Source organism: Chiloscyllium punctatum, chromosome 12 (genome assembly GCF_047496795.1).
Source record: "Chiloscyllium punctatum isolate Juve2018m chromosome 12, sChiPun1.3, whole genome shotgun sequence".
In the NCBI taxonomy this organism is placed as follows: Eukaryota; Metazoa; Chordata; class Chondrichthyes; order Orectolobiformes; family Hemiscylliidae; genus Chiloscyllium; species Chiloscyllium punctatum.
Window position 1 is genome coordinate 42,531,065 of NC_092750.1, and position 26,283 is coordinate 42,557,347.

Consider the following 26,283-nt stretch of genomic DNA (forward strand, 5'->3'; position numbering starts at 1 on the left):
ATTGCAATAAAGGATTTAATAAACCTTTTGAAAAACCTCCCACACCCTCAAACCAAAATGCCAGCTTGAGGTGTTGGGATTTTTTTAAACCTTAGACTACAAAAAAATGTTTGAGTGGGAAAAAAAGTCTCTCAAGGTGTACATATACTTGACCCATCAGTTACAGGAGGGTGAACAAACAGTCCTCCCACTATACAGTTCTGATAGCTGGCTCAAACAAGAAAACAGCTACGGCTATAACTTAGTGGCTAAATATTTTGAGATGTTTTCCTCTTGAGTGGATTTCATTGTAGGAGTTCCTGTCATACACCTACCCTTTCAATGGAAATTAAAAAGGACAAGCACTGACCATCCTGCAAATATTTTGATACTCTTATTGACTTTAGCCTGAATGTGTCATTGCAAAGTTTTAATAGTTTTTTTTTGCTAATAAAAGTGGTCGGGAATGTTGGTAACTTAAACAGGCTGTAAACAATTTTACATTGCATTTCTTCAGTAAAGGCAGAAGAAAACATTTAGTTTCCCAGTGGAAAGTTCAAAAGCAATAGCATTTGCTAGCATGATTTTGAATTCCAGCGTAATCTTTAAATTCTGAAACACGTGAGCCTATATTTTTGAAAACATGCTCTGGCTGTTTATTATTATATACAGTTGTAAATGTTTCCACTGTAGTAAACTATGAAGTTCAGACTACACAAGGTTTAACAATGGCACAAACTAAACCCATGATTTGTAAATATTAAAAAGGTCAAGTTTGGAGAAATAACTCGAACAATTCAAAACCTAAATGGCAATTACATGTTAAGTATTCCTTTAGCAAATTACATATTTATTACTCGTGACAATTTCTGGACTCTGTTCAATAGCAGGTCTCCTTTCTTTATAGTTTCCTGGTACTGCCAGTTCTTGCTGTCAGGCCTGTAACAATAATGGTCATAATTAACAGTTGAAACTAATTTTTTCACTTCAACATTTTAAGTGATTTAAAGTTGGTCTACACTTTGGATAACATTACGTACCTGTTGGTTTCTACTATTTCATTCACTTTATCTATTTTACAATGTAGTCTACCAGCAGCAATGAAACGAGATAGTTCCCTGCAAATCAAATGCCAAACATTTTTATTAACACTGCCTAATCAGGAACTATAATTTTATTTGATTTGTATACTGGTAGCCTTGATTTAGTACAAGACAACAAATCCCCATGCAATCCTTCCCTTCTGAGTGGTGGTTTTAAAACAAAGCTTCAAATGTTTTCTTAATACTGGCAAATTGGAAGGTAAATTTCAGGTTAGGTGACTGCAGCTTTGGAAGAAAGTTTAAATAAATTTTAAATTTAAAGAATAGCTGATGAGGGAGAGAAAGTAAAGTAGCGTTGGTTGCTGTCATTTTTAAATTATAACCTGCCCCACTTTTACATCTATGAAATTATTTTCAAAAGTTTAGAAAACATTCAAGTATTATGAATTTCACTACTTGGTTCTTAAAGGATGCATCATAATTTGTGAAATGCAAAATAGAATTGGATTCTGGAATTATATTTTAGTCCAAAGCCTAAGTATAAGATAGAAACCAACTTACTGATCAATGAACTCAACACCAACGCCAAAGGCTTCTGCCATATAAGTAAGCGTTAATGAACGGTAAGATTCCAGGAGCTGACTATATGCCAAAATTCTCATTTCACGTACATAGTAGCGATAGTGAGCAGAAAAGAGCCAGTCCTTTCTCAATTCCTGTTCTACTGTAGCTAAAGACGAGAGGGCAAATTAGTTAGTCAGGAACCTGGAAAATCATTTGCTTTCTCATAAAACAAAATGCAGATAATCTTTCAAAACGAAGTTCTCTATATCTCAGAAGACCATTGTCTTTGTATAATTCAAAGTATTCACTGATCATTGTGGATGTTTCCTTCCCTACAGCAAGTGAAATAATTCATATGATTGTCTTGTGTGTAGAATTGATTAGATACAGTAAACTTACCAAGAGACTGGAAGAAAACCCCATAACGGCACTCATACAGGGAGAAAAGATACTGCCGAACTGCTGGAAGACTGTGCAGTACTTCAAGAATCTCTGCACCTTTGATGACCTAGATTGAAACATTTACAATTGTAATTTTAAATGAATTTTTTTTCATAAATTCAGTGGGCTTTCCAAACGAACTAGCAGTTTTTCGTAGACTCCTAGCTCACTTAGCATGATTTTATGAACCTATTGCAGTGTTCTCAAAGACTCAGGTTTGAGTCTGTCATTAAGCTTGTCACACCAGTAGAGTTAGCAGTGGTAATTCCCTACCCCGGTCATATTCTCACCTGCCTAAATGTTTGTCAAAACATGTCCAAACAAGATTTCAAAAGGGACTCTTGTAGAGCATTGGTAATTTCCCCACCTCTTAGCCAAGAGGCCTGGGTTCAAGTCTCATCTGCTCCAGGTGTATTATACTATTTGTGAACAAATTGATTAGAAAATATCTACAGGGGAGACAGTTGTCTTTCAGATAAAATATTAAAAAGTCTGCATGATCAGATCTCTACTACTGTCATCAATCAACTCCCTGGGTGTGGGAATTTTTGCAACTAGGTTGCAATAGTGCAGTTCACTCTGATGCAATAATCACAAAGTTCTCAGGATGTGAAAGGCTGTCAACAACATTTGATTTCCAAATGAACATTAATATAAGGGCCAGAGGGCGTTAGGCTGAGTGGCTTAGCATAGCCATTCAGGCCAGCATTACAATGCACCTTTTGCACAAAGAACAAAAGGAAACGCTGGAGATTTTCAGGTAAGCAGCATCTGTGGAAAGGAAGTGTTAATGTTCCTGGTGACATTTCATTTTATTCACTGCTTCTCTATAACCTGGGAAAACAAAAATCACAACAGTGCAGAAAGAGACCATTTGGCCTATCTTGTCTGCACCAATCATCTAAAGAACATCCTAGGAAGATAGACAACCACCCCCCCACCCCCTTTCCACTCTATCCTCACAGCCCCATATTTACCATAGCCAATCTGTGGGATCTTTTAGACTGTGGGAGGAAACTAGAGCACATTACAGAAATGCACACAGATACAGACGGTTACCCAAAGGCTGGAATGGCCAGCGTCCCTCTCATTGTGAGGCAGCAGTGCTGACCACTGGGCAGTCTGGCCCAAAACACATCCAAAACAACCTTGAAACTATCCATCTTATGCATTATGAAATTTGCCACATTGTGAGATAAGCAATTGGAACAGGAACAGGTCTTTTACCTCTTTGGCATGTTTTATCATTCCAGTAAGTGGCTCATCGGTACTCAACCCCATTAGTCCATCTTAAACTTACCTAATACCCTTGATATTTATAGTTAACTCTGCACTGACACTTTAAGAACAATCCAGATATCCACAATTCTTTACTGAATGAAGTGTTTCCAACCCAAAACAGACTAGCTCTTAAATTTTAAGATTGCTCTGTAATCCCCCACAATTACTTTCTTAAATTTTGGGAGAAGATTTGTAGCTTGTTGTGGTTCTGTTCGCCGAGCTGGGAATTTGTGTTGCAGATGTTTCATCCCCTTTCTAGGTGACATCCTCAGTGCTTGGGAGCCTCCTGTGAAGCGCTTCTGTGATGTTTCCTCCGGCATTTTTAGTGGTTTGTCTCTGCCGCTTCCAGTTGTCCGTTCCAGCTGTCCGCTGCAGTGGCCGGTATATTGGGTCCAGGTCGATGAGTGCCATGCCTCTAGGAATTCCCTGGCTGTTCTCTGTTTGGCTTGCCCTATAATAGTAGTGTTGTCCCAGTCGAATTCATGTTGCTTGTCATCCGAGTGTGTGGATCAGGAATTGACCCGGACCATAGAACAGGCCGTCACCATAGGACAGAACAGGACCACACACCGCAAAAAAAATGGCACTAAAAGAAAAAATGGCCAAATGAACACACAACGAAGAGGACACCACAACACACACCTGAGTTAAAAACCTCTCCCACAGACAGCTCACAGACATGGAAAGAACAATACTGGCCAAGGGACTCTACTACAACCACAGGGACACCAAGACAGCAGACTTCCTAGCAGCACTAGAATGCACACTCAAGAACAATGGACTGACAGAAGAGACACAACAAACAGTGAGACAAAGTATTGTACCCCTGATAACAAGAAAAAGACAAACACACAACCTCAACACCAAGGAGAGGGAAGCACTAAAATCACGAAGAAACGATAAGAACATAATCATACTACCAGCAGACAAAGGCAGAATGACTGTCATCCTGGACAAAGCACAGTACGTCCAAAAAAGCACAAAAACTACTTGCAGATACCAACACCTACCAAAAGAGGGAGTTTTACCCCACCCCACAGCTCACCAATAGGATAAACAACACACTGAGGAACCTACAAATTAACGGACAGATAACCAGGTCTGACCTACAAAGAATGAAACCTGAAAGCAACAACACCCCCAGATTCTATGGACTACCTAAAATGCACAAACCAGACATCCCACTCAGACCCATAGTATCACTACCAGGGACACCATCACACAAACTGGCTAAAGAACTACAGCAGAAACTGAAACACCTGATCAGCGGATCCAGACACTCTATACAATCAACACAGGAATTCTTGGACATCATTTGTGGGCGGCACGGTGGTTAGCACTGCTGCCTCACAGCGCCTGAGACCCGGGTTCAATTCCCGCCTCAGGCGACTGACTGTGTGGAGTTTGCACGTTCTCCCCGTGTCTGCGTGGGTTTCCTCTGGGTGCTCCGGTTTCCTCCCACAGTCCAAAAGATGTGCAGGCCAGGTGAATTGGCTATGCTAAATTTCCCATAGTGTTAGGTAAGGGGTAAATGTAGATGTAGGGGTATGGGTGGGTTACGCTTCGGCGGGGCGGTGTGGACTTGTTGGGCCGAAGGGCCTGTTTCCACACTGTAAGTAATCTAATCTAATCAGAAATATACACATAGACAAGGAAGAAACCATGGTCTCATTCGATGTAACGGCACTGTTCACCTCTATTGACAAAACCCTAGTCAGAGAAACAATAGCCAACCTGCTGGACATACAGAACAGACAACAGGACGTTGAACCTATCAACAAAGACGGCATACTTAAACTACTGGACTTGTGCCTCACTTTACATCCAACAACCAGATGTACGAACAAATCAACGGAACACCCACGGGCTCGCTGATCTCTGGACTCATAGCAGAAGCAGTAATGCAAAGGTTAGAACAAACAGTCTTACCGCAAATTCAACCCAAACTCTGGGACAGATATGTGGATGACACCTTTGTAATCATCAAAAACACAGAAATAGAGAACACACACCGGATCATCAACGCCAAACTCACAGGAATCCGATTCACAGAGAGGAAGAAAAGGACAATCAACTCCCATTCCTAGACGTGATGGTACAGAGAACACCGAATGGAGAATTCACCACAAAGGTATACAGGAAAGACACACACACAGACCAACTCCTGAACTACAAAAGCAACCACCCCAACACACACAAACGAAGTTGCATCAAGACACTATTCAAAAGGGCCACAACACACTGCAGCACACCAGAACTACAAAAAGAGGAAAAAGAACACCTATACAATGTATTCGCCAAAAACGGATACCCGCGCAATTTCACCAAAGTACTAGCCACACTACCATACATCAAGAGCATTTCCGAACTGACAGCCAGACTACTGCGACTACAAGGACTCATAACAGCACACAAATCAACAGCCACTCTCAGACAACAATGCACCAGGACAAAGGACCCAATACCCAGCATGAGCAAAACCAACGTAGTGTACAATATCCTATGCAAGGACTGCACAAAACACTACATAGGACAAACAGGAAGACAGCTAACGATCCGCATCCATGAACACCAACTAGCCACAAAACGACAATCTATCCTTATTAGCCACACTCGCAGATGACAAGCAACATGAGTTCGACTGAGACAGCACTACTATTATAGGACAAGCCAAACAGAGAACAGCCAGGGAATTCCTAGAGGCATGGCACTCATCCACAGATTCTATCAACAAACACATTGACCTGGACCCAATATACCGGCCACTGCAGCAGACAGCTGGAACTGACAACCGGAAGCGGCAGAGACAAGCCACTATAAATGCCGGAGTAAACATCACAGAAGCGCTTCACAGGAGGTTAGTTGACAGAAAGTATTCTGCCTGGAGATCAGTGGTGAGTGGTGTCCTGCAGGGCTCTGTTTTTGGGCCTCTGCTCTTTGTAGTTTTTATAAATGACTTGGGTGAGGAGTGGGTTAGTAAATTTGCCAATGACACAAAGTTGGAGGTGTCGTCGATAGGATGCAGAGCTGGGCTGAGAAATGGCAGATGGAGTTCAACCTGGATAAATGTGAAGTGATAAGTTTTGGAAGGTCAAATTTAAATGCTGAATATCGGATTAAAGACAGGATTCTTGGCAGTGTGGAGGAAAAGGGATCTTGGTGTTCGAGTGCATGGATCCCTCAAAGTTGCCACCCAAATGGATAGGGTTGTTAAGAAAGCATAGGGTGTTTTAGCTTCCATTAACAGGGGCATTGAGTTTAAGAGCTGCAAGGTTTTGGTGAGGTCCCTGGTGAGACCACACTTGGAATATTGTGTCCAGGTCACCCCATTATAGGGAAGATACAGAGGCTTTGGAAAGGGTGCAAAGAGGGTTTACCAGGATGCTGTCTGGACAGGAGGGCTTGTCTTACGAAGAGAGGTTGGTTAAGCTCGGATTTTTCTCTCTGGAGAGGAGGAGGAAGAGAGGTGACCTGACAAGGTAATGAGAGGCATGGATAGTGTCAATAGCCAGAGCCATTTCCCCAGGGCAGGACTGACTGGCACGAGGGGTCATAGTTTTAAGATATTAGGAGGAAGGTATAGAGGAGACGTCAGAGGTATGTTCTTTACACAGAGAGTTGTGAATGTATGGAATGCTTTGCCAGCGGCGGTGGTGGAAGCAGAGTAAATTAGGTTAGATTACTTACATTACTTCGGCCCAGGAAGTCATTTTAGATTAGGAGTAATCCTTGACACAACAGTGTGCTGTACTTTTCTATGCCCTTTCTGCCCTGTACTCTTCTACCCTAGGAAAAAGAACTCGAGTATTCACTTATCCAAGCCCCTCATGATTTTATAAATCTATAAGGTTACCTTCAGCTTCCAACACTCCAGTGAAAGTAGCTCCAGTCCCAGCAACATCCTATTAAATCTTCTCTGAAACCTTTCACATTTCACAACATCTTTCAATAGCAAGGACACCAGAACTGAACACAGTATTCCAAAAGTGGCCTAATCAATGTCCTGTACAGCCTCAACATGAACTCCCAACTCTGATACTCGAAGCACTGACCAATAAAGGCAAGCATACCAATATCATCTTCACCACCCTGTCTAACTGTGACTCAAAAGAACTATGAACCTGCACTTCCAAGGTCTCTGTTCGGCAACACACCCCAGGACTTGAGGCTTCAGTCCTGCCCTGAGCACCACACATTTATCTAAATAAAGCTCCATCTGCCATTCCTTAGCCCCTCTGATCAAGGTCTTGTTGTACTCTCAGGTAACTTTCTTCAATGTCCACTACACCACCAATTTAGTGTAATCTGCAAAATTACTAACCATACCTCCTTTATTGACATCCAAATCATTTATAAAAATGACAAAAAGCAGTGGACCCAGCATCAAATCTCTCAGCACAATGGTCACAGCTCGAGTCTGAAAAACATCACCACTCTGTCTCCTACCTTCTAACCAATTTTGTATCCAAATGGCTAGTTCTCCTGAAATTCCATGCGATTTAACCTTGTTAACCAGTCACCATACTAGTTAACATCAGTGAGCCTCCAGATGAAGCACTGGTGGTACGGCCCACTTTCTATTCACGTATTTGGGTTTCCTTGGGTTGGTGATGTCATTTCCTGTGATGATTAGATCTAATATTATGTAACGAAAAAGAGCTAAAGTAGTCTATCTTCTGGTGAGCTCAACAGTTTACTCTAGAAACTATTCCTTACACTCCAGAAACCTGGCCTCCACAACTTTAGTGCTCAATTGGTTTACCAGATCTAATTCACTTATGATTATTGTTTGCCCATGCTATATGTTTTTCACCTCCTGACCTACACCAATGTTAACATTCCCATTACTGTTTGGTGAACTATACACAATTCCAACCAATGTTTACTGTTTCTTAGCTCTGTCCAAACAGATTCTCAGATTGGAAGAATGTCTCTTACTAACATACTGATCCCATCTATTATTATCAGCGCACTTCTATTTCCTTGTCCTTATCTATCTTTCCTGAATATCAAATATTCAGCTCCTAGTCTTGATCACCATGCACCATGTTTCTGCAATGGCAATCAGATCATACTTAATTACCTCTCGCTGTCCCTTTAGATAATCCAACTTGTTGTGAATGCTGAATGCCTTTAAATTTGTCCTTCTGGCATCATTTTGCATTCAAAGAATACTTGATGCTCCACCTTGTTTCCTGTCTTTCAGGCTCCCTTCCTCCCAGCTTTTCTATTTTGCATTACCATTCAATTTCTTAAAATTTTTGCACATATAGGGTAGCGTAGGTAAAGATGGCAGATTTCCTTTTCTAAAGAACCAGTGAGTGTTTATGTCAATCTTATGCCAAATCATTAAATACATTGGTTTTCCCAGCAGCAATGGAATGTGAATTAAGGTCCCCAGATCATTTGTCCAGCAACCTTAGATGTTTTAACCTTGGGTCTAAGCATCAACATGATTATCGCTACCCCTATGTTTCTACGTAAACCATCCAAATTAGGATACAGTAACAAAAGGACAAGCAACCAAATTAAAACTGCCCAACCTCATTTCACAGAGGACCTTTTCATTCAGTGGAGGAAAGTTGCTTCAGATCAAGGCGGAGTTAAGTTTAAACCCATTATACCACCAGATCTTCTATTACCTATTCATTTACTAGCTGCAATTTCCAATGATGTTCATAAACAATTTTCAGTTATTAATGATGCTACTGGACCTGAGGTTTTTTTTTTTCAGCAATTTCTGCTTTTGTTTCCGTTATTAGTGTTTTCTGTTGATCAGTTAACAATGTCTTTCTGAAACAAGGACAGCATTGCATTCATTATTACAGGGGCACATTAAAATTTTCTAAGGGGAAGAGCAAGTAATTTACATTCATATAACATTGATCTCATTCTCAGTATCCGAAATATTTCCTAAACAATACAGTACTTTTGGAATGCATCTAATTTGAAAAAAGCACAATTACACAAACAGCAAATGTATAAACAAATAATTCTCTGCCTACAGTGTGAGGGAGAGAGAGACGGTGACTCGGATACATGGTAAACATTCTGCTCTTTAAATTGTGATGCAGGATTAATTACAACCAGGTAAGCAGGCAGATAGAAGCTTTGCATTACCACATCTAAAGGATGTTAGCTCAAATACATAGCACAACCTCAGTGCTACTTTGAAGTGTCAGAACGATTTATGTTTTCCAGTCTCCAGTGACTCTTGAACCACCTTTCTCAGTTTAGAAAGCACTGCCAGCTAAGCTAACTGACAAAGGCTGGTATCCTGGCCATACTCTCAAAGTCCGGAGAGTTTACCCACGAAGACTGACAACTGCCTAAATTTTTGGCTATCAATGAACTCTCTACTCATCAACTTGCGAAAGATTAGAGCACATCATATATTGAGGCATGCCGAGTACACAGTAATTCTAGAAACCCAGACTGACCTTACATTCTATAGTGTATATAAGACACTCAAGTGAATATACTTTGCACAAAGTAATTTTTGCTTTGTCTACAATCTGAATATAACCGTTTGTATGTGACAAATATATCATCTGTTTTACCAGTTTTGCTGAGGGCTGCAGCTTCAATGAAGCAATCCCGAAGAGAATAACAAACTTAAGCACCAGCAACAAAGAAATCTGTTTTAAGTCAACTTTCATCCAGACCCAAATAAAAGAAAACACAATTTAAATACTCTTCCCTATCAAATTCCATGTGTCAAATAATAATTGCCAAGTATAAACTAATACCGCAACACTCTTTTCAAAGTGCAGTAAAAATAGGTTTCCTAACCTTTTTTCAAAATCATGCAAGAATAAAACATTTCTCCTCATGCTGTCTGCTCATTCAGTCCAATCTGGAATTTTAGCCTCGCTATGGCTTGACTTGGGAGAGGCGATGGTCTAGTGGCATTACCACTGGTCTGTTAATCCAGAGACCCAAGTAATATTCCGGTGACATGGGTTTGAATCCCACCACAGCACATGGTGGAATTTAATTCTGATTAAAATCTGGAATTAAGAGTCTAATGATGACAATGAAATCATTGTGGATTGCCTGGAAAAAGCCGATCCAGTTCACTGATGTCCTTTTGGGTCCAGACTCCTGACCCACAGCAATATCACTGAGTCCTTATTGCCTTCTGGGCAATTAGGGATAGGCAATAAATACTGGCCTAGCCAGCAACCCCCCTCATCCTGTGAATGCATTTTTAAAAATCTCAAGACAAAAGAAATTGAAGTTTGTCATGGGAAACAATGTAAATGATTAAATAGAAAAATAGTTTTACGCGGAGTCACACAACACGGAAACAGGCCCAACTCTTCTGTACTGAATCCAGTTGGCATTCATTATAAAAGAGCCCAACAAAAAAGGGGGGACTGTTCCTACCGGTATCAACAATACACAGTTTGTACCAGGTTGTAATACTTGGATTTGGGAGTGTGCCTAGCACAACAGTGCAGTACATTTTTCCATTATAATACCGGTGTTAAATCGGAGGATAATTTCAGATAGGCAATGCCTTGAAGTTAAGGACAGAAGTTCTGCAAGCGAGTAAAACATTAATGGCAGGAGTTCAAAAGATCATATGTTAAAAAAATTTACAGTACACAAACAAATGAAAGTGTTTCAATTTTCCATGTCTATGGAGATACACCAAGCCAGTGTACTTGTTCCAGAATTATTTTACAATTACTTTGCTTACCTTTTCACGAAGGTCAGGCCGATCTAGTGCAATCATGCTGACATAAACAGTATAAGTTACAAAGGTTTTATAATCCATGAGTTCATAGGATGTGAACGTAGAGACAGTATCTAAGAAAAGCTCTGCAGCCTGCTTGAAATCTCGAATTGCCACACAATACATCCCTTGATAAACTTTGAGACGATTCCTTCTATCCCAGTCACCACCTTCTTCAATCAAACTGCAAGAGAACCCACACAGAAAATAAATTTGCTTTTAAAATTCAATTTAATATTCTATAGCCTTATTACTATTTTTGTCACTTCTGCCAGCAATTTTTAAGCATACGTTTTCCAATGCCAGTATTATAACAAGTAACTGCGAGTCATCCCAGTCACATCAGGATCTCAGGTAAACATGGTCAGTAATCAACATCTCAATTTATATATTAGAAGTCTGAATTATGTCTCAAACCCTTGAGGTTCTGTTGACTCCAATATCATTTAAAATCAATAGTTCTGCCATAAATTTTCAGCCACCATATGAACAGCACATTCAGGACACAGTTCACTATTAGATTCACAAACACTACAATGCTACTGATATTAACTAAATTTGAAACTGCATGAAAACACTATAATACTACAGCAAAGAAATGATACATATATTCAAAAGGTTAAGTTTCAAGATGCCAAGCAAATGCATTGTGTAATGCGCGTAGCTACTCGACCTCAAATTCAAAGTTAATTATAAAGAAGCAGTCAAGAGTAACTGATTTGTAGGAATATTTGACAATACTATACCTGATTATGTTTTGAGAAGAACGGAGTTATCAAATTTAAGGTTTCATTCCAAAATATGAGAGTGCATGTTACACAATTCACATATCAAAACAAAATGAACAGATGCACACAAATGAAATGTGACAGTACCTTTTTGCCTTCTCAATGTTACGTGTAATCAGATCATTATCCATATAAAATAAGCCAATTCTTAACAGGTAAAATACAATGTCGAGACGATGTCCCAGAGCCACAGTTTTATCATATGTTTTCCGAAAAGCTGTCAAAGCACCTTCCTTAAAAACAAAACATTTTAATTACAGAGGTGAAGTGATTCAGAAAAGTACCATGCCATGTCACACAATGAACACATTTAATATTGTTGCTAAAGAATATTAATTAGTTACTGATTATCATCGATTAATTCCTTTAAACTGGTAAATGTACCATCATTCAACTGAACTGGATCCACATGAAGGTCAACCCCAAATATGCAAGCAGTTAAACAAAGATTTCAATCTTTGAAATAACTGCATTTGTAGATTAAATATTGATGGCACATTACATCTTGCTATTCACTGCACACACTTGCACTCAAAAAAAATCCTTACTTCCTGCTGTCATTTTCCTTACAATCATGTCCCATTATAAACTCCAATGCACATTTAAAACAGAATATGTAAATTGGTCATGTTAGTCTTCCTATCAGTGATAATACTGTTATACCTACCTATTCTCCAAGCAAATCTGCTTTACAAATTGCCACAAAATGTGCTATTAACTATTAATGACATAAAATCCAAGTGTGACTTCTCAATCTCTTGTGGTACCACTTAGGAAAGCAAAAATCAATTGTAATCTTCAAGTGAAGCATGATTAGAGAGCACAGAATAATTAGATCATATTACAAAAAGATAAGTCAGTGATCACTTTATCACCTGCTCTTAATTCATATACTTGGAGTTTACATGATAATGTATAGTTTAATACCAATACTTCCAGAAATTTCAGAGTTGCAAACTGAAGCATCCACTCTCATCTGGTGAACATATAGGAGGACTAGGAAACAAAATTGAGGTTCTACCAGTCACAACTGCTGACTTCAAAGAAAGATGCCCACAAAGATCACAAACTCAGTGGCACATACTTTCACTCACCTAATGCCAGCTGGCTTCTGGGTCAAGTCAAGAGGACCTTCAGATTTCCAGCAATAGGCATGTCATCAACTAAGATAAGTAATCAATCACACCAGGAAGTTACAAATCACAGATTCCTTGCACTTTTAATTTTGCATTTTTACATATTGTGAAATAATTAGGATATATACCTAGGATTAAGTAGAACATATGAGGTTTAAAAAAGGAACAGGTAACTGTATATTTTATAAAATGAAATGGATGCTCAAATTTTTAAAGATTACCGAAACATACATCACAATATACAAATTGCTTCATACAGAATATGGATGCCTTTGAGTTAGTTATTATTGGAATTTTAGCTGCAAATATAAAAGTGCATGGCAAGGAGGAAGATTTGGTTAATTGTATTAATTTGTATGCCAGAGATGAGTATCTATTGGGATTACTTGAGTCTGTACAAAACAAACAGTGGCTATTGAGTTAGAAGGCCCTTGTTGGCAATAGATAACTCTGAAAATAAATGCTTTAAAAAGGGTTTAACGATTGGTTTCAGTTCTATCCATCACCAACTTGGTTTTTGGCATATACCAGAAATGAAGAGGTAGGCCAGTTAACCCCTTGAGCCTGTTTCACCGTTCCATGAGATCATGCCTGACAGGCAACTTCTATCCACCTATGCCCCAGACCACGTATTACCTTGGATTACCAAAAATAAATTATTCCTAGTTAGGAGTTTAAAAAATTATCCCATGCTCATTGTCATGTGTGGAAAAACGTTCCAAACTTCAAATGTGATATTCATTCAAAACAAAATATTTTTCCAGATTGTTGGTTGTAAGAGTACATTAAATTATTTTGCTTTAAGATCTACTAAGTCCAAAATGTTTTTATAAAAAAGGACAAGACATGCTGGAGGTATCATAGTCAGAGTTATGCAGCACAGAAACAGGGCCTTCGATCTGACTTGTCCTTGCCAACCAAATATCCTAAACCCATTTGCCAGCATTTGGCCCATATCCCTATAAACCTTTCCTATTCATGTACCCATCCACATGCCTTTGAAATGTTATAACTGTACCCATCTTCACCATTTCCTCTGGCAGCTCGTCCCATACATGCAAGAAAATGTTGCCCCTTCGATCCTTTTAAGTCCTCCCCCTCTCACTTTAAACCCATGCCCTCTAGTTTTGAACTCCTCTACCCCAGGGAAAGGTCCTCTGCTATTCACCTTATCTATGCCCCTCATGATTTTATAAACCTCTAAAGGTCACCCCTCAACTTCTTACCCTCAAATGAAAAATATTCCAAGCCTATCCAGATTCTCCTTATAACTCAAATTCTCCAGTCCTAGCAACATCTTGGTAAATCTTTTCTGAACCCTCTCCAATTTAATAATATGCTTCCCATAGCAGTACGACCAGAACTGCACAAAAGTGGCCTCTCCAACATCCAGTATAACCACAACATGACATCTCAAGTCCGATACTCAATGATCTGAGCAATGAAAGTAAACATGCTAAACGCCTTCTCAACCACCCTGCTTGCCTGTGACAACTTTCACAGAAATATGTATCTGAACACCTAGGTCTCAGTGTTCAGTAACACTATCCAGGGTCCTACCATTAATGGTATAACCTGTACATCTTCCCAAAATGAAACACCTCGCATTTATCCAAATTAAACTTCATCTACCACTCCTCAGTCCATTGGTGCAACTGATCAAGATCCCTTTGTAATCTTAAATAACCTTATTCACAGCCTACTATACCAGCAATCATGGTGTCAGCCACAAACTTACTAACCATGTCTCCTAAATTCTCATCCAAATCATTTATATAAATGACAAACAGTGGATGCAGCACTAAGCCCTACTACACCACAATTTCAGTAACACTTCGCTGATTAATTTTAATCACCCAAGTATCAAATATTCAATGGCACTTGCAAGTATGAATCATGTGAACTGTCCTGCCCAGGAGCTTCAGATCCACTTGCTCATTGGTATTACAGAACCATGAAAAACATGTGGTGAGTTAGACCGCTTAGTCCATCAAGCATTTACCATCATTCAGTAAGACTATGACAGATCTTCCAATTCCAACTTCCTGCACTATCCTATATCCCTCAGTATCCAAAAATCTAGCCACCTCTGTAATGAGAGGTTTGGTTAAGAAAAAGAAGCAAGCATATATGTCAGCTATAGACGGGAGATTGAGATAATCCTTAAAACAGTATAAAGACAGTAGGCATATACTTATGAGGGAAATCAGGAGGGCAATTTGGGGACATGAGATAGCTTTGGCAAATGCAGTTAAGGAGAATCCAAATGGATTCCACAAAAACATTAAGGACAAAAGGGTAACTAAGGAGAGAATGGGGTCCCTCAAAGATCAGCAAGGCAGCCAATGTGTGGTGATGGGGGAAGATACTAAACGAGCATTTTGCATCAGTGTTTACTGTGGAGAAGGAAATGAAAGATATAGAATGCAGGGAAGCAGATAGTGACATCTTAAAAAATGTCCATCTTACAGATGAGGAAGTGCTGGATGTCTTGAAACACATAAAAGTGGATAAATCCCCAGGACCTGATCAGGTGGACCTTAGAACTCTGTGTGAAGCTAGGGAAGTAATTTCTGGGCTCCTTGCTGAGATATTTGTCTCAATAGTCACAGGTGAAGTGCCAGAATACTGGAGGTTAGCTAACATGGTACCACTATTTAAGAAAAGTGGTTAGGAAAAGCCAGGGAACTATAGACCAGTGAGCCTGGATGTCAGTGGTGGACAAGTTGTTGTAGGGAATCCTGAGGGACATGGTTTACATGTATTTGGATAGGAAAGGACTGATTAGGAATAGTCAGCATGGCTTTGTATGTGGGAAATCATGGCTCACAAATTTGATTGAGTTTTTTGAAGGAAAAAGAGGATTGATGAGGACAGAGCGGTGGACGTGATCTATAAGGATTTCAGTAAGGCGTTCGACAAGGTTCCCCATGGGAGACTGGTCAGCAATGCTAGGTGTCATGGAATACAGGGAGGACTAGCCATTTGGATACAGAACTGGCTCAAAGGTAGAAAACAGAGGGTGGTGGTGGGAGGGTTGCTTTTCAGACTGGAGGCCTGTGACCAGTGGAGCTCTACAATGATTGTTGCTGGGTGCACTACTTTTCATCATTTATATAAAAGATTTGATTGTGAGCATAAGAGGTATAATTAATAAGTTTGCAGATGACACCAAAATTGGAGATGTAGTGGATAGCGAAGGTTACCTCAGATTACTACAGGATCTTGATCAGATGGGCCAATGGGCTGAGAAGTGGCAAACGGAGCTTAATTTAGATAAACGTGAGGTCCTTCATCAGGAATGAAGCCCTCCTGATTAAGGGCTTTTGCCCGAAATGTCGATTCTCCTGCTCCTCAGATGCTGCCTGACCTGCTGTGCATTTCCAGCACTACACTTAATGGTAAGGTCCTAGGGAGCGTTGTTGACCAAGGAGACCTTGGAGTGCAGGTTTATAGCTCGTTGAAAGTAGAGTCGCAAGTGGATAGGATAGTGAGGACGGCGTTTGGTACGCTTTCCTTTATTGGTCAGAGCATTAAGTATAGGAGTTGGGAGGTCACATTGCAGCTGTACAGGACATTGGTTTGGCCACTTTTGGAATATTGCTTGCAATTCTGGTGTCCTTCCTTTCGGAAACTTGAAAGGATTCAGAAAAGATTTACTAGCACGTTGCCAGGGTTGGAGGATTTGAGCTCGAGGGAGAGACTGAATAGGCTGGAGTGTTGCAGGCTGAGGGGTGACCTTATAGAGGTTTATAAAATCATGAGGGGTATGCATAGGATGAACAGACAAGACCTATTTTCTGGGGTGGGGGAGCCCAGAACTGGAGGGCATAGGTTTATGGTGAGAGGAAAAGATATAAAAGGGACAACATTTCACACAAAGAGTGGTGTGTGTATGTAATGAGCTGCCAGAGGAAGTGGTGGAGGCTGGTACAATGGCAGCATTTAAAAAGCATCTGGATGGGTACATGAATAGGAAGGGTTTAGAGGGATATGGGTCAGGTGCTGGCAAATACGACTAGATTAGGTGAGGATATCTGGTCTGCATGGATGAGTTGGACCAAAGAGTCTGTTTGCGTGCTGTATGTCTCGGTGACTCTATCCTGAATATTTTAAATAATTGATCAGCCATAGTTATCTGGCTTAGAAAATTGAAAAGATGCACAGTCCATTTAATAAAGAAAATGCTAATCTCTGTCATGAACAGTTTAGTCCTCATTCCATAACTGCCGCCCTGTGTTCTAGATTGGAGAGGCATTTTTACAGCATCACCGTACCTTTCTGAGGCATGGCGTTGGAATTACTTCTACAAAGCAGACTAGTGGAGAGTCCAAAATGGAAATATGGGAGACTACGGTCAGAGAATAGATGCTGTTACTCACAAAACATCAAGCTAAACTGAAAACTCTTTTACAAGTTTCAAAAGGAAAATACACATCTCATGGTTATTTATTGGTTTTATTCCAATTCTTTTACTATGAAACATTGCACTTGCTTTTGTTCAGATAATAAATGGCTAGGCATGTGTAAAGCTAAATACAGATTAAATTAGATTCACTACAGTGTGGAAACAGACCATTCAGCCCAACAAGTCCACACCAACCCAATCTAGTCTCATTTGCCAGCATTAGGTCAATATCCCTCTGAGCCGTTCTTTTTCATATACCAGCAATTCAAACTTTCTGTACCTGTCAAAGATTCAGAGCTTCAGTATACACTATATATACCAAAAAGTGCCTGATTTTATAACATTAGTTTCCAAAATTATTTTACATTAAAAATTCTGCAACATACAATTAGAAAGTGGATGAAATGTCATGGACTTGATGACCAAGGAATGCGTTTATAACATGGGCAAATAGGTTGATTATCAACCTTCCAATGGCAGTTGGAGGAATTGAAGAGATTGCTGGTCAGCCATATGATGGAAGGAAATTGGAGCTTCTTCCACCTTCTCGACTGATAGCTCTGGATTACATCACAAATGCTGGAATATTTTGTTGGACTCCTTGGGGAAGGTGGGTTTTGATTCAATTAGATGAACAGCAGGTGTGGTTCAGATTCATCCCAACAGCATAATGCAGCTGAAGTGGTTCCAGGACCTGTCTCCTTGCTCTACGTGTTGTGGAAGCTCTAACACTGAGACGGACTTGTCCTTGGGCAGAGAACTCAAAAAAAGGGTCACCAGAAAAATCAATTTGATTGAGTCACTAGTCTTTTATCTTTTGTACTCTGTCAAAATGGTGGATATTTATATTCTATGTTTCACCACTTAAGTTTAACCCAAAAAACATCATGTACTGAACAAAAAAAAAATTCTTAACTAATAGAATCTTTTACATTCTTAAATTTCATGTTAATTAAAAAGTTAACCTAGCCAATACCAGATTTAATGAATTTTCCAACTTTACCCCATGTCACCTTAATTGGGTGACTGGGACTAAGTGATTAGTTTCTATAGCTGATTAATGTATACATATTATTTGCTTTCAAATGACATCAATGCAAACTACTAAAATAACAGAACAGTGCAAGGTATACGACATAGATTCTTACTTTGTCACCAATTCTGCATAGATACTCAGCCTTAGCCATCATAGCATCTCTGATTTCACTTTCCCCAAGGTTCTTTTCTGCATCCTCCAGGACATCATCCAGACGTTTTAGTTCTTCCTCATTTGCCTTTTTCATTTTGCTCAACAAGTCTGTGTCAATTGACCACCCGACATCTTTACAAAGCTGTTCATAGTATGGTGCCATATCTAAAAAACAAAACCCAAGGCACTGGAATTTAGGAATGTCATATTCATCTTCACACTGCTGTATGGACACAGACTAAAACCATATATTATCCATTTGAGTAACAGTCAATGTTGTAAAAACAAAAGTCAACCCCAAACCTTTGGCCAAAAGATCCAAATTCTTTGCATTTATCACCCTCTGAAGTCAAACTTGCCAAAATGTAAACCTACTTTATAGGACAGTGCATATGTAGGCTCCCAGGTGCAAGGGTATGTGACGTCTCTGATCGTGTTTTCCGGGTCCTTAAGGGGGAGGGGGAGCAGCCCCAGATCGTGGTCCACGTTGGCACCAACGACATAGGTAGGAAGAGGGGTGAGGATGTTAGACAAGCTTTCAGGGAGCTAGGTTGGAAGCTCAGAGCTAGAACGAACAGAGTTGCTGTCTCTGGTTTGTTACCTGTGCCACGTGATAGAGAGTCGAGGAATAGGGAGAGAGAAGAGTTAAATGCGTGGCTACAGGGGTGGTGCAGGAGGGAGGGATTCTGGTATTTGGATAACTGGGGTTCTTTCTGGGGAAGGTGGGACCCCTATAAACAGGATGGTCTACACCTGAACCTGAGGGGCACCAGTATCCTCGGGGGGAGGTTTGCTAGTACTCTTTGGGAGGGTTTAAACTAACTCTGCAGGGGCATGGGAACCTGGAGTGTAGCTTTAGGGTACAGGACCTTGAGTGTAAGGAGGTTAGGAACATGGCATCGATCTAGAAGGAGGGTGCCTGTAAACAGGAAGGTGGCTTGAAGTGTGTATACTTCAATGCCAGAAGTATAAGAAATAAGGTAGGTGAGCTTGCAGCATGGGTTGGTACCTGGGACTTCGATGTTGTGGCCATTACAGAGACGTGGGTAGAACAGGGACAGGAATGGCTGTTGCAGGTTCCAGGGTTTAAATGTTTTAGTAGGGTCAGAGATGGGGGTAAAAGAGGGGAAGGTGTGGCATTGCTTGTCAAGGATAGTATTACAGCAGTAGAAAGGGTGATGGAGGAAGACTTGCCATCTGAGGTAGTTTGGGCGGAGGTTAGAAATAGGAAAGGTGAGGTCAACCTGTTTGGAGTTTTCTACAGGCCTCCTAATAGTCCGAGAGAATTAGAGGAAAGTATTGCGAGGATGATTCAGGAGAAGAGTGAAAGTAGCAGGGTTGTTGTTATGGGGGACTTTAACTTCCCAGATATTGACTGGGAAAGCTATAGCTCGAGTTCGTTAGATGGGTCGGTGTTTGTCCAATGTGTGCAGGAGGGTTTCCTGACACAATATGTAGACAGGCCAACAAGAGGTGAGGCTATACTGGATTTGGTTCTAGGTAACGAACCAGGCCAGGTGTTAGACTTAGGAGGTAGGTGAGCACTTCAGGGACAGTGACCACAATTCGGTGGCTTTTACTCTAGTGATGGAGAAGGATAAGTGTGCACTGCAGGCCAACAGTTATAGCTGGGGGCAGGGAAATTATGATGCGGTGAGGCATGACTTAGGATGCGTGGATTGGAAAAATAGGCTTCAAGGGAAAAACACAAATGATATGTGGAGATTGTTCAAGGAACAGCTAATGGGTATCCATGATAAGTATGTACCAGTCAGGCAGGTAGTAAAGGGTCTTGTGAGGGAGCTGTGGTTTAACAAGGAATTGGAATCCCTTGTGAAAGGGAAGAGGGCGGCCTATGTAAAGATGAGGCGTGAAGGTTCAGTTGGGGCGATTGAGAGTTAAGGTAGCCAGGAAGGATCTAAAGAGAGAGCTAAGAGCAGCGAGAAGGGGACATGAAAAGTCCTTAGTTGGTAGGATTAGGGAAAACCCAAAGGCTTTCTATAGGTATGTCAGGAAGAAAAGGATGACTAGGGTAGGTATCGGTCCAGTCAAGGATAGTAGTGGGAAGTTGTGTGTGGAGGCGGAGGAGATCGGTGAGACACTAAAATCAATACTTTTCGTCAGTATTCACTCAGGAACAGGACATTGTTGCCAATGTGAATACTGAGTCACAATTAATTAGAATGGACGGCTTTGAGGTATGTAGGGAAGAGGTGTTGAAAATTCTGGAAAGGATGAAAATAGATAAGTCCCCTGGGCCTGATGGCATTTATCCTAGGATCCTCTGAGAAGCTAGGGAGGAGATAGCAGAGCCACTGGCCTTGATTTTTATGTCATCGTTGTCTACGGGAATAGTGCCAGAAGACTGGAGGATAGCGAATGTGGTCCCCTTGTTCAAGAAGGGGAGCAGGGATAGCCCGAGTAACTATAGGCCAGTCAGTCTCACTTCTGTTGTGGGCAAAGTCTTAGAGAGAATTGTAAGGGATAGGATTTATGAACATCTGGATAGGAATAATGTGATCAAGGATAGTCAGCATGGTTTTGTGAAGGGCAGGTCGTGCCTCACAAACCTTATTGAATTCTTTGAGACGGTGACCAAGGAAGTGGACGAGGGTAAAGCAGTAGATGTGGTGTATATGGATTTTAGCAAGGCGTTCGATAAGGTACCCCATGGCAGGCTAATGCAAAAACTACGGAGGTATGGCATTGAGGGTGCATTAGAGGTTTGGATTAGGAATTGGCTGGCTGGAAGGAAACAGAGGGTAGTAGTTGATGGTATAGGTTCATCTTGGAGCGCAGTTACTAGCGGTGTTCCAGAAGGATCTGTTTTGGGACCATTGCTGTTTGTCATTTTTGTAAATGACCTGGAGGGGCTTGAAGGCTGGGTGAGCAAGTTTGCGGATGACACGAAAGTCGGTGGAGTTGTGGACAGCGAAGGAGGATGTGGCAGGTTACAGCGGGATATAGATAAGTTGCAGAGCTGGGCAGTAAGGTGGCAAACGGAATTCAATGTAGCTAAGTGTGAAGTCATTCACTTTGGTAGGAGTAACAAGAAGATGGATTACTGGGCTAATGGTAGACTACTTGGTAGTGTAGATGAGCAGAGGGATCTTGGTGTCCATGTACACAGATCTTTGAAAGTTGCCACCCAGGTAAATAGTGCTGTGAAGAAGGCATATGGTGTACTGGGCTTTATTGGTAGAGGAATTGAATTCTGGAGTCCTGAGGTCATGTTGCAGTTGTATAAGACTCTGGTGCGGCCTCATCTAGAGTATTGTGTGCAGTTTTGGTCGCCATATTATAGGAAGGATGTGGAGGCATTGGAACGAGTGCAGGATGTTGCCTGGCATGGTAGGAAGATCGTATGAGGAAAGGCTGAGGCAATTGGGGCTTTTCTCATTGGAGAAAAGAAGGTTTAGGGGAGATTTGATAGAGGTGTACAAGATGATTAGGGGTTTAGATAGGGTTGACAGTGAGAACCTTTTTCCACTAATGAAGTCAGCTGTTACTCGGGGACACAGCTTTAAATTAAGGGGTGGTAGGTATAGGACAGATGTTAGGGGTAGATTTTTTACTCAGCGGGTTGTGAGTTCATGGAATGCCCTGCCAGTAGCAGTGGTGGACTCTCCCTCTTTATGGGCATTTAAGCAGGCATTGGCCAAGCATATGGAGGTTATTGGGCTAGTGTAGGTTAGGTAGGCTTCGGTCGGCGCAACAGAGGGCCGAAGGGCCTGTACTGCGCTGTATTTTTCTATGTTCTATGCATCATTGAAGGTTCCTCATGAATGACAGGATGTCAATGCTATCAACTCACTAGTATCCTGAGTTCCTGACAATATCATTCTCTAATTTGTATTGTGACCCATTTGGGCAAGTGCACGGAGTAGAGTCCGTGACTCTTGGGCATCATCCCAAGCTCATGATTTAATAAAGGTATGCTAACTTCCCAATTTACAGTAGAATCAAGCTAACAAAAGAGCAGGAACTATTTAGTGAAAGAAAATAAATTCTAATCATAAGAGAACAGCTGTGAACTATCAAAATGTGGAGCTACTAGATAAAGCTGGATTAAAAGCTTCTAAAACCTTTTCACACATATACAGAAAGAAAAAACACATACAAACAGAAACAGTCAAACAAAAACAAAATGGTATTATGGAGGGGAGAAAAAAAAACTGGGAACCACAGTTCACTACCACCAGTCCACAGTTCATTAAGATGTTCTCTTTGATCACCAAGACACGCTATTCTTTGATCTTCTTTCTCAAAGTTCTTTCACTTGTTCACAGGAGGTACAGGGTACGCTAATTAAATCTCTTAGTTATGGGTTAAAGACAACACACAGCAACTGATACAATTTTTAAAAATGGCAGTGTTCTCACTGTATTGCTCACATCCACAATCTGTTCAGCTACTGATGAACCAAACAGTTGTCATCAGGCTGATGGTCACTGCAATCAGAATTGCACAAATCAATCAAGATTTGGAGATGCCGGTGTTGGACTGGGGTGTACAAAGTTAAAAATCACACAACACCAGGTTATAGTCCAACAGGTTTAATTGGAAGCACACTACCTTTCGGAGCGACGCTCCTTCATCAGGTGGTTGTGGAGGACTCGAGCGTAACACAGAATTTATAGCAAAAATTTGCAGTGTGATGCAACTGAAATTATACATTGAAAAATTGATTGTCTGTTTAGCCTTTCATCTGTTAGAATACAGTGATAGTTTCACTTCTTTCATGTGTAAATCACAAAACCCTTTTTTTTAAAGTTGCATTCTCGGGTTAGCTGTTAACAATGGTGATAGGTAGACAATACGTTGAAGGTGTTAGCCCCCTGTGTTCTCTGTCTATGACCTGATGTTTAGATTGATTCTAATCTAAAAAGTGAGATAATAGAGTTTTGCATAAATTCATGCAGTTTTTGAGCTCAGAGTTCTACATGAATGTATGCAGTTTTTGAGCAAAGTGCAATGTAACTCTGAAAGTACAAAACAATTCACTCCACAAAACATATGTGTGCATGTGGGTCTTTGTCTATCTTGAGTACTATGAACATGACGGACACCTGGAAGTACTCAAGGATGCCCTCACAAGAACGGGGTACGATGTTCAACTCATTGACTGCCAGTTCCGACGTACCACAGCAAGGAACCGTAATGACCGCCTCAGGAGACAGACACGGGCTGCAACTGACAGGGTACCCTTCGTTGTTCAGTACTTCCCAGGGGCTGAAAAATTATGCCATGTTCTTTGTGACCTGCAACACATTATCAATGAGGATGAACACCTCACCAAGACCTTCCCCGCACCTCCACTATTTGCCTTTAAACAACCGCCAAACCTCAAACAGATCATTGTTCATAGCAAACTGCCCGGCTCTCAGGACAACTCCATACAACCCTGTCATGGTGGATGCTGCAGGGTGTGTCAGATTGTGGACATAGATACCACTATTACGCGTGGGGACACCTCCCACCTTGTACATGGCAGGTACTCATGTGACTCAGCCAACGTTGTCTATCTTATATGTTGCAGGCAAGGATGCCCGGAGGCATAGTACATTGGGGAAACCGAGCAAAGGCTACGACAACAGATGAATGGGCACCGCACAACAATCAACAGACAGGAGGGTTCCCTCCCTGTTGGGGAACACTTCAGTGGTCCAGGACATTCACCCTCGGACCTTCGGGTGACCATCCTCCAAGGTGGACTTCGGGACAGGCAGCAGAGGAAAGTGGCCAAGCAGAGGCTGATAGCTAAGTTCGGTTACCATAGGGAGGGCCTCAACCAGGACCTTGGGTTCATGTCACATTACAGGTGATCACCATTGCACAATACACACACACACACATACAGTTATTCCTACACCCACACACATCCAGAGGTACACACAGACGCGCAGAGACACCCACACACACCCTTATAGACACACACACTCCTACACATGCACCCCCTCACAGACTTAACACACTCTGCACTCACTACCTACACACACACACACACACACACACTTTATCACACTCACAACCCCCACCCCAGACAGACACACACACATACAGACAGACAAAGACCCACATGCACACATATTGTGTGTGGTGAATTTTTTTGTACTTGCAGAGTTACATTGCACTTTGCTCAAAAACGGCATACATTCATGTAGAACTCTGAGCTCAAAAACTGCGTGAATTTATGCAAAACTCTTATCTCACTTTTTAGATTAGAATCAATCTAAACATCAGGTCATAGACTGAGAACACAGGGGGCTAACACCTTCAATATATTAGATTAGTGGTGCTGGAAGAGCACAGCAGTTCAGGCAGCATCCAACGAGCAGCGAAATTGACGTTTCGGGCAAAAGCCCTTCATCAGGAATAAACATATTGTCTAGCTATCACCATTGTTAACAGCTAACCTGAGAATGCAACTTTTAAAAAAAAGGCTTTTGTGATTTACACATAAAAGAAGTGAAACTATCACTGTATTCTAACAGATGAAAGGTTTAACAGACAATCAATTCTTCAATGTATAATTTCATTTACATCACACTGCAAATTTTTGCTATAAATTCTGTGTTACGAGTGTGCTTCCAATTAAACCTGGTGGACTATAACCTGGTGTTGTGTGATTTTAAACAAAATCAATCAACTACTTGTTGCCAGCTAAAACACAGACCGCATACACATCTCAGTGCCTTCTGAAAACATCTCCCCATTTAACAAACCAGCAGCCAAAACACCACAATTAGTTTAAGTGTCTTGCTTTTAAAAATGCAGCACTTCCTTCCTTGGCTTTAAAGCAGTTTTAAAAAAAGTCTTAGTCTACAATCAAAACACAAAATACAATGATATGCTTTTTACACAGCTTAGGGAGACACAATAAAAACACACACAGGGCACATGGCTGCAGTTGGAAGGTAACATCGCAAAATATGGCATTTAACTTTTCGGATTGGATGTAGCTTTGAGGATCTTTCTGCAGCTTGGCCCTGAAACAAACAAAAGTAGGCGCTGCAGATCTCAAAGCCAGGACTTTGGTGCGATTAACGAACCGGCAACCGAAGGCAAAAATGTTTCCTCAAGAGCGAAAGACATGAAACAGACGCCAGCTCCAAAAACGTAAAGGTCCAGACTAACAGCAAAGGTGGTTCTCGGTAACGAGGTAAAGGGGACTGGAGAGGGAGAGAGAGGAGAGGGAGAGAGAGAGAGGAGAGGGAGAGAGAGAGAGGAGAGGGAGAGGGAGAGAGGGAGAGAGAGAGAGAGGGAGGGAGGGGTGGACACGGGGGAGTCAGGGCCGCTCACTGTCCGCCGCCATCCTGACTTCAGGCCTGCTTTAAAACCAGCCGTCAGGAACTGGTGGCGATGGGAAGTGAGATCGCGCGGTTGCAGCGAGCCCGGCAAGCCGGGGCCTGGGTAGTAGGCCTGGCCTTGAAGGCTGGGCCGACAAGCGGCGCCTGGCTCCTCCTCCTCGGGCCTCAGTGACTGTGCGAATCCCCGCCGTCACTCACTGTTCTCCTTCACCGAATCCATCAGCTCGCTCCGCATCTTCGGGTCATTTTTGTGTCCGTCCAAAGTCAGCAAGAACTTGGCCTGAGCAATGCCGAGGTTCGGGTTTTTGGGCAGGCCCTCATCCTCCAGGTTCTCCAGCGGCATCGTCTCACCCGCTCCGTCTCTCACTTCAAATGATTCCGGCAGGTGGACACCGCCGGCGCA

The 26,283-nt window shown here is 41.5% G+C and overlaps 1 protein-coding gene across 2 annotated transcripts; it reads right to left on the reverse strand.

Moving 5' to 3' along the window:
- Positions 1-611: 611 nt before the first annotated feature.
- psmd6 (proteasome 26S subunit, non-ATPase 6) lies at positions 612-26,283 on the reverse strand. Of its 2 annotated transcripts, XM_072582471.1 has the most exons (8): positions 26,079-26,282; positions 18,530-18,735; positions 11,925-12,070; positions 11,014-11,233; positions 1,986-2,094; positions 1,584-1,752; positions 1,020-1,097; positions 612-918 (listed from the first exon to the last, which is right to left on the reverse strand). In XM_072582471.1, the coding sequence occupies exons 1-8, from the start codon at positions 26,221-26,223 to the stop codon at positions 822-824; spliced, it is 1,170 nt and encodes a 389-aa protein (XP_072438572.1). In that variant the 5' UTR covers positions 26,224-26,282; the 3' UTR covers positions 612-821. The 2 variants fall into 2 exon arrangements, with proteins under 2 accessions (XP_072438572.1, XP_072438573.1); XM_072582472.1 differs by lacking the exon at positions 1,020-1,097 and having other exon boundaries at positions 26,079-26,283.